The sequence below is a fragment of the Procambarus clarkii genome, chromosome 10 (genome assembly GCF_040958095.1).
Source record: "Procambarus clarkii isolate CNS0578487 chromosome 10, FALCON_Pclarkii_2.0, whole genome shotgun sequence".
NCBI classification, from domain to species: domain Eukaryota; kingdom Metazoa; phylum Arthropoda; class Malacostraca; order Decapoda; family Cambaridae; genus Procambarus; species Procambarus clarkii.
In genome coordinates, this window is record NC_091159.1 from 33,876,273 (window position 1) to 33,891,419 (window position 15,147).

General features: G+C 40.7%; 1 protein-coding gene across 3 annotated transcripts in view; it reads right to left on the reverse strand.

The window, feature by feature from the left end:
- The window catches only part of Gdap2 (ganglioside induced differentiation associated protein 2), a 180,509-nt gene extending 168,609 nt beyond the window's left edge, over positions 1–11,900 (reverse strand). The window contains exons 1-3 of one of the 3 annotated variants that reach the window (XM_045726414.2): positions 11,825–11,900; positions 7,149–7,341; positions 671–813 (exon numbers count right to left, since the gene is read on the reverse strand). In XM_045726414.2, the coding sequence (XP_045582370.1) occupies positions 671–813; positions 7,149–7,315 (310 nt within the window). In that variant the 5' untranslated portion in view covers positions 7,316–7,341; positions 11,825–11,900. Of the gene's footprint in view, positions 1–670; positions 814–6,442; positions 6,551–7,148; positions 7,342–11,650; positions 11,776–11,824 lie in introns of those variants that run through there. The other 2 variants (XM_069321846.1, XM_069321847.1) reach the window with 2 other exon arrangements.
- Positions 11,901–15,147: the final 3,247 nt, after the last annotated feature.

Below are 15,147 nucleotides of genomic sequence, written 5' to 3' on the forward strand. Positions count from 1 at the left end.
AAAGATAGATGCCACCAAACAACCATTGAAAAATTGCATTTATTAACGATTATGCTATGATCTAGAAATAATAATTGGTGAATACCAAGGAACTTCCTTAGTTTTTCATGCAATATTCTTTTGAAATACTGTATTGAGAGAAGTGCTTGACTCCAGGTACCATGTTACCAAATGGTCTGTTAGGTGATGTAAGAAATGTACGAAGGCTTATACTCAAGAGAAAGTAGACAAAATTTTGATTACTGTATATACAGCACTCATATAACAAAGAACGAATACAGTATGTACAAAATGTTTCGCTTGATCACTATAGTACATGTAAAGGAAATGTTTTTAAACACAGACTGGTGCAGTTAGCATAACCAATACAATTTTTAAAAGTATTTATCTATTTATACATAACATTGAAATCAAATACTGCATGTACAGTACTTCCATTCATTTAACTAAGTAACTCCACACAAACTTCAAAAACAATTATAGTTCTTACCAGTACATAACTTGAAAGGTGAACATGGAACTTTATGTAAACACCATTATCTAAAATTATACAATTCTTTCACTTAATCTGAATGACCCTTGACAAACTATTACTGACATAAGTTACTATATTCCAACAAATAATACAGGTAACTGTCCTCACTAGAAGAAAATTTACTATGAAACTTACGCTTTATATTGTTATGGAGTTCATTCTTTAACTCTGGTCCTGCTTTAAATAATAGCCTTTCACTGTAGCCATTACGTTCATTAAGAGATTCATTGGTGCTGTGTACAATGCCTTCTGCATTTACACGGGTTATATCACCAGCCCTGAAATGGTATTAAACAAATCAGGATTTTTATGTCAGCATTGGTATATTATATATTTATACTTTAATGTTCAATCATGTGTAGTCTCAGCATCTGTATACATTACTGTATATACAAAAATCAATAAAAATACTGTTATTCTTATACAAACTACAAAAAATCCAGCACTGAATGTAATGAAATGCCTCTTTCTGGTGGGACCTCAGTAGCTCCCCAATGCTATAACCTGGAAATGTCCAAGCTACAAGAGACATCAAGCCTCTTAACAACTCAGGATCAGAATCTGGTCCCTCAAAGAGGCTTGAAGGAGCCTGGAGATCAGAGATTACCACAAAACTAAGAGAATAATCAAACAAAGTTACAGTACTCCAAAACAATGCAATCATTATCCTGGCAAGTATATTGTTATGTTATATATTGTTACCACCAAGACACACACTCACTCACCACCAAAAGGCAGCCCAGGTAAGCTGGGTCCCATCACCAAAAGGTGTTTTCATTGTATTTAATAGTACCCAACCACTTGAGCCAGACAGCAGAGCGTCGGTCTCACTTCATGCGGGTCAGCATTCAATCGCCAACCATCCAAGTGGTTGAACACCACTTCTTTCCCCGTTCTCATCCCAAACTCTTATCTCTTCCCAGTGCCATATATTTGTAATGGCTTGGCACTTTCTTCTGATAGTTTCCCTTCATTCAATGCTGGATTTCTGGTAGGGGTCCACTTAGTAACTCTCTGATGCTACATCACTACACTATCAATATCCGATAAGGTTGTCCCACAAAAAGAACACGAAACATTAAAGATGATAAGGGGTTGACCATAGAGAGAAGGGGACGAGGTTACAGAGTACATAAGAACTCAATATCGGGCATGATGCTCCAATGCTACAGTAATGTGGTGTGGCTGAGCAATATGCAGCAAATCACCAAAAGCCAGCTCCTCTGAAAAAAATCACTTTAACCTCTTAACACATACACTCACCATGAATAAAATGGCTATCAAGCCAACGATGCTACAAATCGTGAAGATTGTCAGAAAAACCTAGTAGCACATCTGGAGAGAAGAGACTTCGTGACACTCCACCAACATGGGTTCAGGGATGGCAAATTTTGCCTCACAAGTTTAATAGAATTTTATAACTAGGTGACAAAGATTAAGTAAGACAGTAGTGAGCAGACTGCAGTTTCTGAACTGTTGGAAAATGTTTAACATAGTATCCCATAAAAGGCTGGTGCATATGTTGGAGAAACATGCAAGAGTAACTGGTAGGATATTCCAGTGAATATGGAAGCAGAGAATTACTGTCAGAGGTGAGACCTCAGAATGGCATAAAGTCATCAGCAGAGTCCCATAGAGGTCTGTACTCGGACCCATCCTGTTTCTGATACGTATATGTAAATGATCTTCCAGAGGGTATAGATTCATTCCTATCAATGTTTGCTAATGATGAGAAGGATTAAGACAGAGGAGCCCAGCACAAGGCTTCAAGATGACCTGGACAGACAGAAGGAATGGTCCTTCAGAGTTAACAGAATAGCTGTTAGAGTTTAACCTGAGTAACTGTAAAGTAATGAAGATAGGTGTAGGGAGCAGGAGGCCAGATACAATGTGCTATTTGGGAGATGAAATTCTCCAAGAATCAGTAAATGAAAAAGACCTGGGGGTTGATATCACACCAGACCTGTTACCTGAAGCCCAAATCAACAGGATATCAACAGTGGCATATGCCAGGTTGGTCAACATAAGAACAGAGTTTAGAAACTCATGTAAGCAATCATTCAGAACTTTGTATACTGCATATATATCAGACATGCAGCTTCGGCATGGAGTTCATATCTTGTTAACCACTGTGATGTGCCGAGTTTATTGTGACATTCCCCCTGTGCGCATAAAATCATGTGCTCTGAAAAATTTTTATGATCTCTCCAAAATGATAAATTCCCTTCCCTGAACACATACATGTAAAAAAAAACAGCGTTGAATGTAATGATTTTTTTGACTCGCCCATTTTCTGGGCGAGTCCCGGAGGCTCCCCGGACCTATCCATGGCTGATATGGATACCCTAACTATTTTACATCAGTTGATGTGGGTGGAGTTCTAGACCTACCGGGAACCACGAGCCAGAACCTGACCCCCCTCACAGAAGCACGAGCTGCAATGGCCCATAGAAATGCACATGTGATTTGGAGCATTCTATATCTGCCATCGACCGGGACAGGCACCCAGAAAGGCAAGCTCCACAAAACAAACCCCCTATTCTGGTTAACAACGAAAATCGTCAAATGAGCGGACAGAGCTCCCCAAAAGAAAAACTAGCAAACAAGCATGACATCACATGAGCTGTGCTGCATGTCTGCTCAGCTCCCCTCCTCCCCGGGAGGGGGAAGGGGGAGCCCCAGACCCTCGCGCCGACAATCCTCACACCAGTTCTGAGGTTGGATATCAAAAAATGCGAAAAACCGCCAACCGGAGGGAGAGATGGTTGCTGGGGAGCCTCCAGAATTCCCCCAGAAAATGGCATTTCATTACATTCAACACTAGTTTTCTTGGGGGAGCCCCTACGGCTCCTTGGAGCTACTTCACCAAAGACGAAAACAGAGGGACTCATCCTGGAGGCGGTCAGTGCTCACACCACAACACAAAGTCGAGACAACAGACTTCAACAGCCAACCCAAGGTGACACAGGCCCGACTAGGCCCAGGAACAAACACAAGGGAGCATGCAGCCAGGACCCAGCATGACCGCCAAAACAACCCTATGCCTGAATGTCAGCCCCAGACATGCCACCAAAGATGGCAGCAAGCGCACCAAACCTACAAATGCCAAGGGTACAGGGGAGAGACAGTAGGCCGGTTAGACAGAAGGACCCAGCGGACGACCGGAGAGACCCTAACCCGAGAACAGGGAAGGGAAACCGGAGCAACCCAAATTGCAGCCTGACCACAGAGGCCATGGCGCGCAAAGAACAGCGGAGAGCTGCAATTGGACACAAGAAGAAGCACCCCGACCAACCAATCAAGCAGCAACAACCCCAGGGACCCCTCCGGAACTGAAGGGGCCACAACAAACCAAAGGGAATAGAGAAAAGAGCACCCTACCCCAGAGCAGGACAGCTCAGGAGGAGCATGAGCAGGCTGGGGGTGAACAATGCCCGAGACAACCCGTGAACGGTGCAGAAGGAACAACAAAACCGGAGCAAACCGAAGCGGCTCCGTCAGCGCCGCACGAGACAGGGCAACAGTATGCGGCCAGGAAACAGCCCTGAACCACCACGGGAGAAGGACAAGAACATGACGACAAAGAGCGCAGTACACCTACAAAGAGACAAAGAAAAAGATGGACCGCCAGAAAACACCAAACCGTCGCCGAGACGAAGCATGCAGGTGGGACACATTCAAAAAGCCACCCGATCACCAAACAGAAAGCGAGAGACTCTAGTCCAAAGTACCAGACTAGAACACTCGAGGAGAAGACCGAACCAGCCTCACCACGGACCGGACCGACCATGTAAAAGAGGTGGAGCCACGGGAAAACCCCTGGGTGCGGACACCGAGCAAGCCATGCCGGAACCAAGGCTGTCAAAGAACCAAAAGAGACACCCACCAGGGAGTCAGAAACCCAAACCTGGCGAGCCAGGAAAGAACCAACCCGGCAAAGCAAACACGCCCTGTTCGGGAGCTCGCAAAACTCTGGGTCGAATTTGTCGCCGACCCAACAAGCAGCATGACATAGGCAAAAGCAATGAGTGTCACCCTGAGACAAAGGGACAGAGCAACCCTTCAGGGGGCGTCTGGGTCCAAAAATGCAAAAATGAAAACTCGTTCAATTTCAATCAAACTTTTTTGACAAGTTCTATATGAAAAGTGTTTCATCTGGTCCAAGTTTCAGCATCATAGCATAAATAGGAAAGGAGAAAAAAATATTGAAGTAGTTGTGAAAATTATGCAAAAATGGTAAAAATCGATTATCAATCAAAAGTGTCAACTGAAATCATAGCTACGACTCTTTGCTATCACAAAAGCATATATTAAACAAATATTATAATTAGTTTAATTGGAAAAAATTTTTCAGAAAAATAAGGATTTTTTTTCTTTTTTTTTCAATATTTTTTTTTTTTTTTTTTTTTCGGGCGATTTGCATCAAACTTACACACCTGACTGTACGTAAGCCTATCTGTGAGGATGCCAATTTTGGAGAAAATTGGTTGATGTCAACCTCAGCCACAGATTTTAGAACCTTAGACTTTATTCATTTCTGGTTTTTTTTCCAATTGACACAAACGTTTACAAAACTGATTCCTTTTTTATTCAATTTACATGAAACTTACACAGTGTATGTGGAGGGCATGTCTCTACATTGGGGGGCTTTCATTTTTCTCTAAGTTCATTTATTGATTTTATAATAGCAAAAAACATGCCATATTTGCAAAAAAAATTTGGGGAACTTTGAACATTTGTATTAGGAAAACTAAAGATGTTTTGGAAATTCTAAAGCCCCAAATCCTTTATTATATGCTAATGTGTCAGAAAAGTGTCACAGAATAATTATATCTGAAACGTGTGTTCTGAAGTGTGGACTTGAAAATGTGTAAAAAACGTTGGGGGGGAAGAAAAAAAAAAAAAATCCCTTTCTATTTACGCTGCAGTACTGAAACTTGGGACAATTTAAGCACTTTTCATATACAACTAGAAAATTAATATTGGTTGACATTGAACAACTTTCATCTATAATCCTCAGACGCCCCTTAAACTTGCACAATGCGAGAGGGGACTCGGAGGGTCGCATCCATCGGACCCAAGTGCACCCACAGGGTTTCCCAGGGACCCTAGACTGTCTCTGCTATGGGTAAGCCCAGGCAAAGTACTGTTAACCTGCACCCAATGCTACCAAACAAACTGCTAATGCTGAACCCCTGGGACATGTCCACTCACAAGGATGAAGCAGGAGGTACCACCAAACAGTCAAACCCAAATATAACAAAGGGAAAGGAACACCAGGCAGACACCCCCCCCCCCCCATCCACCAGGAACAACAAAAAGAAAAACCTCGCAAGAGGACAGCGTACCCAGAGGAACAGAGCCAGCCGCTGTTATAAGTGAAAAGTAGCCGCACAGTACCCCGTGCCCCTACCCGTGCAAAACTACCACTTACCCCAAAGCAGACAAGGGTGGAACCCCCCCCCAAACACTCGGCACGGTTAATCGCCGAGCAGCAAAAGACCAACAGAAGTACTGTAGACCCAAAGTGACTTGTGGAAGAGAACCCCCAAGCCTCAAGGGCAGTATTTACAGGGCACTCGGGGAAGGTGACCATAAGCACATGCAGCCCAAGTACCTTTGAATATTACTCCCAGCTCGCACGCCACCATAAGAGCAGTACTGAACCAAAGGGCAGTACAAAAGATTCTGGAGCTGGAGCTACATGACCATGCCACATTACATCAGCCGAAGAACTTGGGTGTGGATCCCAGGCACAGGGGTCTGGAGCTAGAGCTGCGCAGACATGCGGCAGAGCTCGTGTTACGTCATGCTCATTTGCATGTTTTCACTTGGGGGAGTTCTGTCCACTCATTTGACTATTTTCATCATTTTAACCAGAATAGGGGTTTGTTGGGGGGCGCTTACCTTTCTGAGTGCCTGTCCTGGTCGATGGCAGATAAAGAATGCTCCAAATCACGTGCATTTCTATAGGCCATTGCTCCTCGTGTCTTTCTGAGGGGGTCAGGTTCTGGCTCGTGGTTCCCGATAGGACTAGAACTCCACCCACATCAACTGTTGCCAAATTCTACAGAGATACATATCAGCTTGGATAGCTCCGGGGGAGCTGGAGTGTTTTCTGGGGGAGTCGACAGGCTTCCCTAGAAAACTCTGTTTGATCGTAAAATATGTTATACATGTTACATATGAGCCCCATAATTTTGAGTATAGTGATGTTCCACACATTGAACTATATAAATTCCACAAATTACACAATTTTGTATAAAATTACAGCATAAAACCAGAGAAGAAATAAATGAGAAACATCAAAATAATTGTGAAACATTATATTTGCGGCAACTGCCACCCCACGGGGTGGCGGGGAAGTGACCTTGAGCACTCCATCGCTCAGTGTCCATAATTTGCTCAACTTCCCCAGCTCCATCACGGCTAAAGTATGTCACATACAATTTTTTTTTTAGTTTCCTGTGATCAGAGACTGCATTTTAACAATATAAGAAGAGAAAATTATTTTTTGGAAAGAATTTATTTTCGGCACACCACAGGTGTGTCGTATTTTAATGCAGAGCAGTGCAGTGGTTAAACTTGATATAAACACTGTATGCAAGCTTACCAGAGGCATATTTTGTTATTGAGAACTTTGTTGACTCTGAATGGAGGTGTTATGTGGTTGGGTGTTGGCTGTGGAGGGAGTGTAGGGGGAGTGCCTGGCTCCAATACTGCCCATGTTGGCAGAGACCACACATCCACTAAACGGGGATTAACTCCAAGAGGTTCCATGCCGTCTCATGCCTCAATACCTGAAACTGCCAAGAAAATATTTTTAATTAGCAATTTGATCCTTTTCATGGTTCTTACAAAGAATTTTGTAATTTTAATCTAAAGACAAAGTACGTAAAGACAGAGCACTGAATGTAGTGAAATGACATTTTTCTGGTGGGCCTTAACGCTTAGACCGTGCAATACATATATAGATGATTTGAGTAACATTACCGATACCGTGCAATACATTAATAGCTGTTTTAGTGTCTAGCACTTTCATTTAAATGCTCCGCGTGGGATAGGGGCAGCTATAGTGCAGCCACGACAGATAGTAGGCAGACGCCACCTAGAAAAAAAAATTGTGGCCAACATTCCTGGGTGTGAGAGCCTCGGTACTGAGCGCAGTACTCGGTACTGAGAAAGTCTGCCAAACCCGCAAAGAAATGAGGGAATTGTCCTTAGCCAAATGAAAAGGCCATCCAGGTTAAAGCAGGCTACTACATAATCACTCGAGAAGCAAACGGGGAAAAACATAGCCCCCACACAGAAAATGAAAGCAAGATGCAAGAAGAGGCTTGGCTGGCAAGGAAAAGATGTCCTAATCGCCCAGACCAGACCCAACCAAGTTGAAACACCATATGGGCCCAAAAAGAACTTTCAGCAGCTAACAAGGAACCCGAAACCCACCATCCGATTAAGTAACCAGAACCTCGGCTAGCAGACAACCCGACTGGCTGGATGCCAAAACCAGCCAGTTATTGAAGCTGGCCAAGGAGCTGGTCCCCCAAAGACAAGACAGTACAATCCAAGTAAGACTGAAGGATGTCCTGGGTGCCAGGGAACCACCAAGTGATCAAGTTTCCTAACACAAAACTCTAATGGTTATGATTCAGCCTCGGCTCAGTGAGGTACAATGATAAATATATGAATGGGATTGAGTGGATATAAATGATTCTTGTATATCCACCCAATCCACTCTTTTATATCCACTCTTTTATATTCACCCAATCCCATTCATATATTTATCATTGTACCTCACTTCACTTCACCTCTCTCCTGCCTATATATGTCCAAATTTATGTACTTGTAACCCACCCTTCTGAAGAGGTATTATTAAATACGAAAGTACTTAAGGAAATTCCTGTTTCAATTCTTCCTTCGTGGTCTGACACTGTCATGTCACATACATACATACATACAATATTATATATATATATATATATATATATATATATATATATATATATATATATATATATATATAAATTTTCCCTCAAGATCCCTAATAATCAATACTTAATATAACTTTTTCCATTCAGATTTAGCAATTTTCAATTTTTTAAGCTTGTATCCAGAATACTAGTAACATCACCTAGGCTCAAACCATATTTATGACAATTTAAATGCATCAGAAAAATATTCATGCATTTTAAAGGCCTTTCTGAACTGCCTTGAAGCAATTTTATGTCTTCTGAATATATTTCTAGCCCTTTTTTTTTTTATCTGCACACTTGTTAATGTTACTGGTCAATCTTGTGTCAAAATTCATGATATTTATGAATAAGTGCACATTGCAGTGTTTCACAGAAAAAAAAAGTGTTCTTGAAAATGGATGAGCCCACACAAAAGCCAACTGCAATAAATGTCAGGATAGAATGTAGAGAAAACAAGAATATAAAAACTCTCAAAGCCCATGCAAGGCAATTCCCACTTACACCCAACAACCCTCTCATATCCAACACATGAATTTTGTAATAGTATATATACATACCAAACATGTTTATACAGGTAATATTATATACTTTACTCTTAACTATGGATGATATATTTATAATTACTATACTGTACTCTGTCAGGTTTTAGCACTGTGATGACCACATAAATAATAATTATACTAAATATTAATATGAATAATAATAATAATAATAATATTAATATTATTATAATAATAATAATATTAATATTATTATAATAATAATAATATTAATATTATTATAATAATAATAATATTAATATTATTATAATAATAATAATATTAATATTATTATAATAATAATAATATTAATATTATTATAATAATAATAATATTAATATTATTATAATAATAATAATATTAATATTATAATAATAATAATATTAATATTATTATAATAATAATAATATTAATATTATAATAATAATAATATTAATATTATTATAATAATAATAATAATAATAATAATAATAATAATAAATAAATAAATAATACAATAACAACAATAGTACTGAAATAATAATAAAAATAAAAATAATATAGCATAAAAACCCACACTTGTGTATTTGTGAAATTTACGTAAGAAATTTACACCAAGTCTTTCACACTCTCCTGCGTGCTTTGTCAGTGTGTGTGATTAAGACGAGACTTACATCTGAACATCTAACTAAAGCCTGCTGTCTGTCGACTTCGTCAGTGTGCTGTCGGTCCCAGAAATCTACGATTAGTCATTGAGATGCAAGTCTCGTCTTAATTACACACTCAGACCTTGACAAAACAATCGGGAGAGTGCGAAAGACTTGGCGCAAATTCCTTACATAAATTTCACAAATACACAAGTGTGAGTTTTTATCCAATATTATTTTTATTTTTATTTCAGTAATAGTGTTGATATTTTATTATTTATTTATTAATACTGTATTATTATTATTAGTATTTATTATTTATTATTATGTCTGTGAGAAGACATTACTATTATTTAATAAAAAATAATAATCTTTATTTTAAGCAATAGTACATACATATATACATAGGATAAAAGAAGAGTGAATGAATTCTGGGCATGGCAGGTACAATGCCTAAAGCTACTAATACACAATGCATTTACATAAACGACATAGGACAAAGTAATTCAGGATACCATTGCTTTTTAGTTAATATCTCTATAACTAATTATTGGGATCGTCTCAAAGCTCTCCAAATGTACTCACTAGAGAGGAGACGAGAAAGATACCAAATAATATACACATGGAAAATACTGGAAGGCCAGGTCCCTAATCCAGTAAAATAACAATGTACTGGAGTGAACGATATGGAAGAAAATACAAAATAGAACCAGTGAAGAGCAGGGGTGCCATAGGCACAATCAGAGAACACTGTATAAACATCAGAGGTCTGCGGCTGTTCAACGTCCTCCCAGCGACTATAAGAAATATTGCCGGAACAACCGTGGACATCTTCAAGAGAAACCTAGACTGTTTTCTAAAAGAAGTTCTGGACCAACAAGGATGTGGTGGGTATGGGGGCCTGCGGGCCTCTCCAAGTGACAGCCTGGTGGACCAAACTCTCAAAAGTCAAGCCTGGCCTCCGGCCGGGTTTGGGGAGTAGAGGAACTTCCAGAACCCCATCAATCAGGTACTGTACTGCATTAAGATTCTGGAGTCATTATGCAGATCGATACCTTTTTTCCAATTCATACCATAAAGGTTTCCACTAACATTTATATTTGTTGCTCCACCTTGAATTGACAATTACAGATATATATTATACTAAAGAGCACTAATGTGGATAAGCAGGGAATTATCAGGGGAAGGTGAAAAGCCATTATGACTATACAACACTTTGGATGGGTCAGAATAAGGATTTCAGATGAGACAGGGGAAAGGAATGGTGCCCAACCACTTAGACGGCCGGGGATTGAACACCGACCTGCATGAAGCGAGACCGTCGCTCTACTGTCCAGCCAAAGTGGTTGGGCTGACAATTACAGAGAGGCTTTACGTAAAGACAAGTAACTTTATGTAATTAATTTTTATACTGTTATTTCTGGCATATAATTTCACTATTGTTTATATCCATACCTTGTGTAACATACTCATGAGTCTTTGTTTTTTGTTCGACTGAGACTTCATCAGCCTGCTATCGGTCCCAGAAACCCATATTAAAATTAACCCATGATTAATATTGGTGATATTAACTCTTCCTCATTTATCTACTTTCTGAATTTTTATGAATATATTTTAATTATTTACAAACTTACACTTAGCTGCAGTCAGTTTAAACTCTCTCTACTTTACTCTCTTAGGCAAAATTAAGGAGAATATTTTTTTGTTAATGTATCCAAGTTATTCGATTGACATTGGTCTACTTATTAGTTTTACATATTTGGCTTTTAATTGACAAAGCTGAAATACTCGTAAAATTAAATAATGACCAGGAAAAAAGTTAATGCTTATAAACCATGCTAATCTAAATGATCTAGACTAATCCCGAGCTGTTTAGCGCCAGAGAACGGAAAAACGGTAAAAATTTGCCACACCGTGTCCCTCTTGAGCGATAATCACGCCTCTTGAGGATAATATTAGAGCAATATCGCTAACCATTCACTCTGCCTTCCAGGCGATCAATGAGCGACAATATCCGCCACTGTATGATCTGCTCTCTCCCGCTCTCCGTGGCCATAATACCCCTTCCATGCCCTCTCTTCCACAGACAAACGACCCGCCCTGGCCTTGGGTACGTGCTGTCAAGGACAACCGTGCCGGTTTACGCACCTGTAAGGCCAAAATGGTAATCCGCACTTAGTATTTACAAGGACCATCTGATTACTATTTACAGATGGCGTTCACGTCGCTCGAGGAAAACGGCGCTAAATCCTTATTCTGCTATTTTTTCTGAATTACCTGAATTTTACCTGAATTTTATCTGAATTTTACCTGAATTTACCTGAATTTTACCTGAATTTACCCGAGGTCTACTAACCCTAGTGGCCTCGACGAGGACAGGAAGCCGGCGGCTTGTTGAGTGTCCCCCCCCCCCATTTGCCTTGAGGATCTTTTCCAGCTATACTTTAAAATGTAAAAGTTTTTTGGCATTTTCGGATTCGGCGGGTAGGCGGTTCCATGGATTTAAAAACCTGTGGATGAAAAATCATCTCCTGTTCTCAGTCCTACATTGCGGCTTGCTTAAAACCATTGCTTCTTATTTGTGTTACACCCAATCTTTTGAAGAAATTGTCCAGATCAACATCCTCCAACTTATTCAGTATTTAAAAAGTTTCAATGTGATATCCCTGGAAACACAAACCGAAACTGTCTCTATTTTCCGCTTGTTACAACTTGTAATAAAGTTGTTACATCTTGGCTTAACGTGTTTATGACGTATTAGAACGTTGTTACAACTTGCTATATTGGTTGTTATAACTGGTTAGGAGGTGTTAAAACTTGTTCGAACGTTATATGAAGGTCGTAGTTCGGTGGTGTTTGCAGGCATGGCAAGGCCTGCAAACCAGGCCTTGCCAAGCCTGGTTTGCAGTATTGTTAGCCCTGTGGCTTTCCACTGTTCCTGATAGGTGAGTTGACTTAGCTCTGGAATTATTTCTGTCGCTCGGTGTTGCACTTTCTCCAGAGCAGCTATGTCCTTTTGAAGATGTGGTTTCTATGCTTGGATTCAGTAATCCAAATGGGGGTTATCTTGAAAAGATTTCGGAGCTTAGCGTCCCCGCGGTCCGGTCCTCAACCAGGCCTCCTCTTTGCTACACATCCAAAGGAAGCAGCTCGTAGCAGCTGTCTAACTCTCAGATACCTATTTACTGCTAGGTGGACAGGCGCATCAGGATGAAAGAAACTCTGCCCATTTGTTTTCGCCTCTACCGGGGATCGAGCCCGGAACCTTAGGATTACGAATCGGAAGCGCTGTCCACTCATCTGTCACGCCCGTGTGTATAGAGTGTACCGGTGTACAGATACAATTGAATCACTACCTTCTTTTCCTTAAAGTCAAAGGTACGCTTGATTATTTCAAAGGTTTAGTTAGAGTTTTTGACTGCTGCTCCTATCATAAAACAATTGTTTTATCCATTCTCATATTTTACCATTAATTCCATGGGCCTGTAGTCTCCTTGCCAGTCTTTCATGGTGCACCTTATCAAAGGGGGGAAGGGAATTATTAGGAGAAAGCGCCAAGCCATTACGACTATATAGCACTTGGAAGGGGTCAGGATAAGGTTTAGGGATGGGCCCGGGAAAGGAACCAATTACAAAGGAGCAAAGGAACCTTGTTGATTTGTGGAACCAATTACCGTGTAACATAATCGAAGTAGGATCTCTTGAATGTTTCAAGCGTAGGTTAGATATATATATGAATGAGATTGGGTGGATATAAATAGGAGCGTCCTCGTGTGGGCCAATATAGGCCTTCTGCCGTTACCTTGATTCTTATGTTCTTAAGGAATGGTGCCCCCAACCATTTGGACGGTCAGGGATTGAACGCCGACCTGCATGAAATGACACTGACTTCGCTCTACCGTCTACCCCAAGTTGGTTGGACCTTATCAAACGCTTTAGTAAAATTCATGAATTCTACATCAACCGGAAGTCCCTTGTTTGAGTAGCTGGTTACCGTCTCCAAAAATGTGAGCAGGTATGTTAGGCAGGATTTATTTTTAACAAACTCACGTTGTGTCGATTGTACAAGATTGTTCACTGAAAGATGGTGAATGATTCCCTCTCTTTGGAGGGCATCATGTGCCTTGTTAAGCTGATCGGATGGTAGTTCTCCGCTGGGTAGGGTAGTCCAGGTAGTGAAAGAGTAGGGAAGGTAGTAAAAGAGAGGTGGTGAAGGGTAGGCAAAAGTGCTATCAGGTAGGGATGGGTGAAGGGTAGGAAACTTCGTGAAGAGAAGGAAAGTAGTGAAGGGTAGGAATTCATCATTCGGAATTCGGAATTCATTTGTAGTCAGACTAAATCTGTGCAAACACTCCACGCAAATAAAAGGGCTCCAGTCTTTGGAACTCACTCCCTGATGAATTAAAAAATTGACCCACTCATGCCCTGTTCAAAAGTAAAATAAAAAAGTACCTAATTTCATCCTCATAGTTTCCTATCTTGTGCTTCAAACTCACACTGTATCTTGTTCTACCCACTTCCCAATATCATTACTTAAGACTTATATCCATACCAGTGTAATCACTGCTGTCAACTTATGTTTGTAGTTATTTGTTGATATATAAACCTTGCTACAATATACTCTTTCATCTTACAGCCTACAAGTACTAGGCTTCTCAGACTTCATCTTAGAGTTAATAAAAGACTACCTTCAAGAACGGACTCTTCGGGTAATCCTCAGTGGAGGAAAATTCGAAAGCCATTCAGTTAGTGCCATCGTTCCACAGGGTAGTGTGCTTGGCCCTCTGCTGTGGAATGTCTATTCCAACGTTGATACCTGGTTGATGGGGTTCTGGGAGTTCTTCTACTCGCCAAGCCCGTCCCGAGGCCAGGCTTGACTTGTGAGAGCTTGGTCCACTAGGCTGCTGCTTGGAGCAGCCCGCAGGCCCACATACCCACCACAGCCCGGTTGGTCTGGTACTCCTTGGAGGAATAATGGTTTTACTTCATCTCATTCCTGAAGCTCAACGCTATGCTCATGACTGTACTCTAACCTTCACACACGGAAAGGAAGAAAGGCCAACTGCTGCAACACTCATCAATTACAAACTTTCAGCGATTTCTACCCGGGGTAGGAGATGGAAGATCACATTTGGGCAGATTAAACACAAGCGATGATGATAACTAGACTGCACATAGCAAATCGGACAGGCTTGCAAATAGGTGGCAAAACCCTAGAGTTCGCAATTGAAACTGACATTTGGGAATGAAGTTCAACTCTTCAGTGACAATGAAGAGCCACGTGCTTAACCTAGCTCAAAAGGCAGCCAGGAAACTTACAGCTCGACGGCGCATCCCACACCTTCTTGACAGCAAGAGTTGCAAAAATCTTATTTAAAGCACATGTTCGCTCTCATCTACAGTTTGCCCCACTTTTCTGGATCACCTCCCCCCCCCCATCATTCGTCAGACTCTTGGACAAAGTGGAGAGA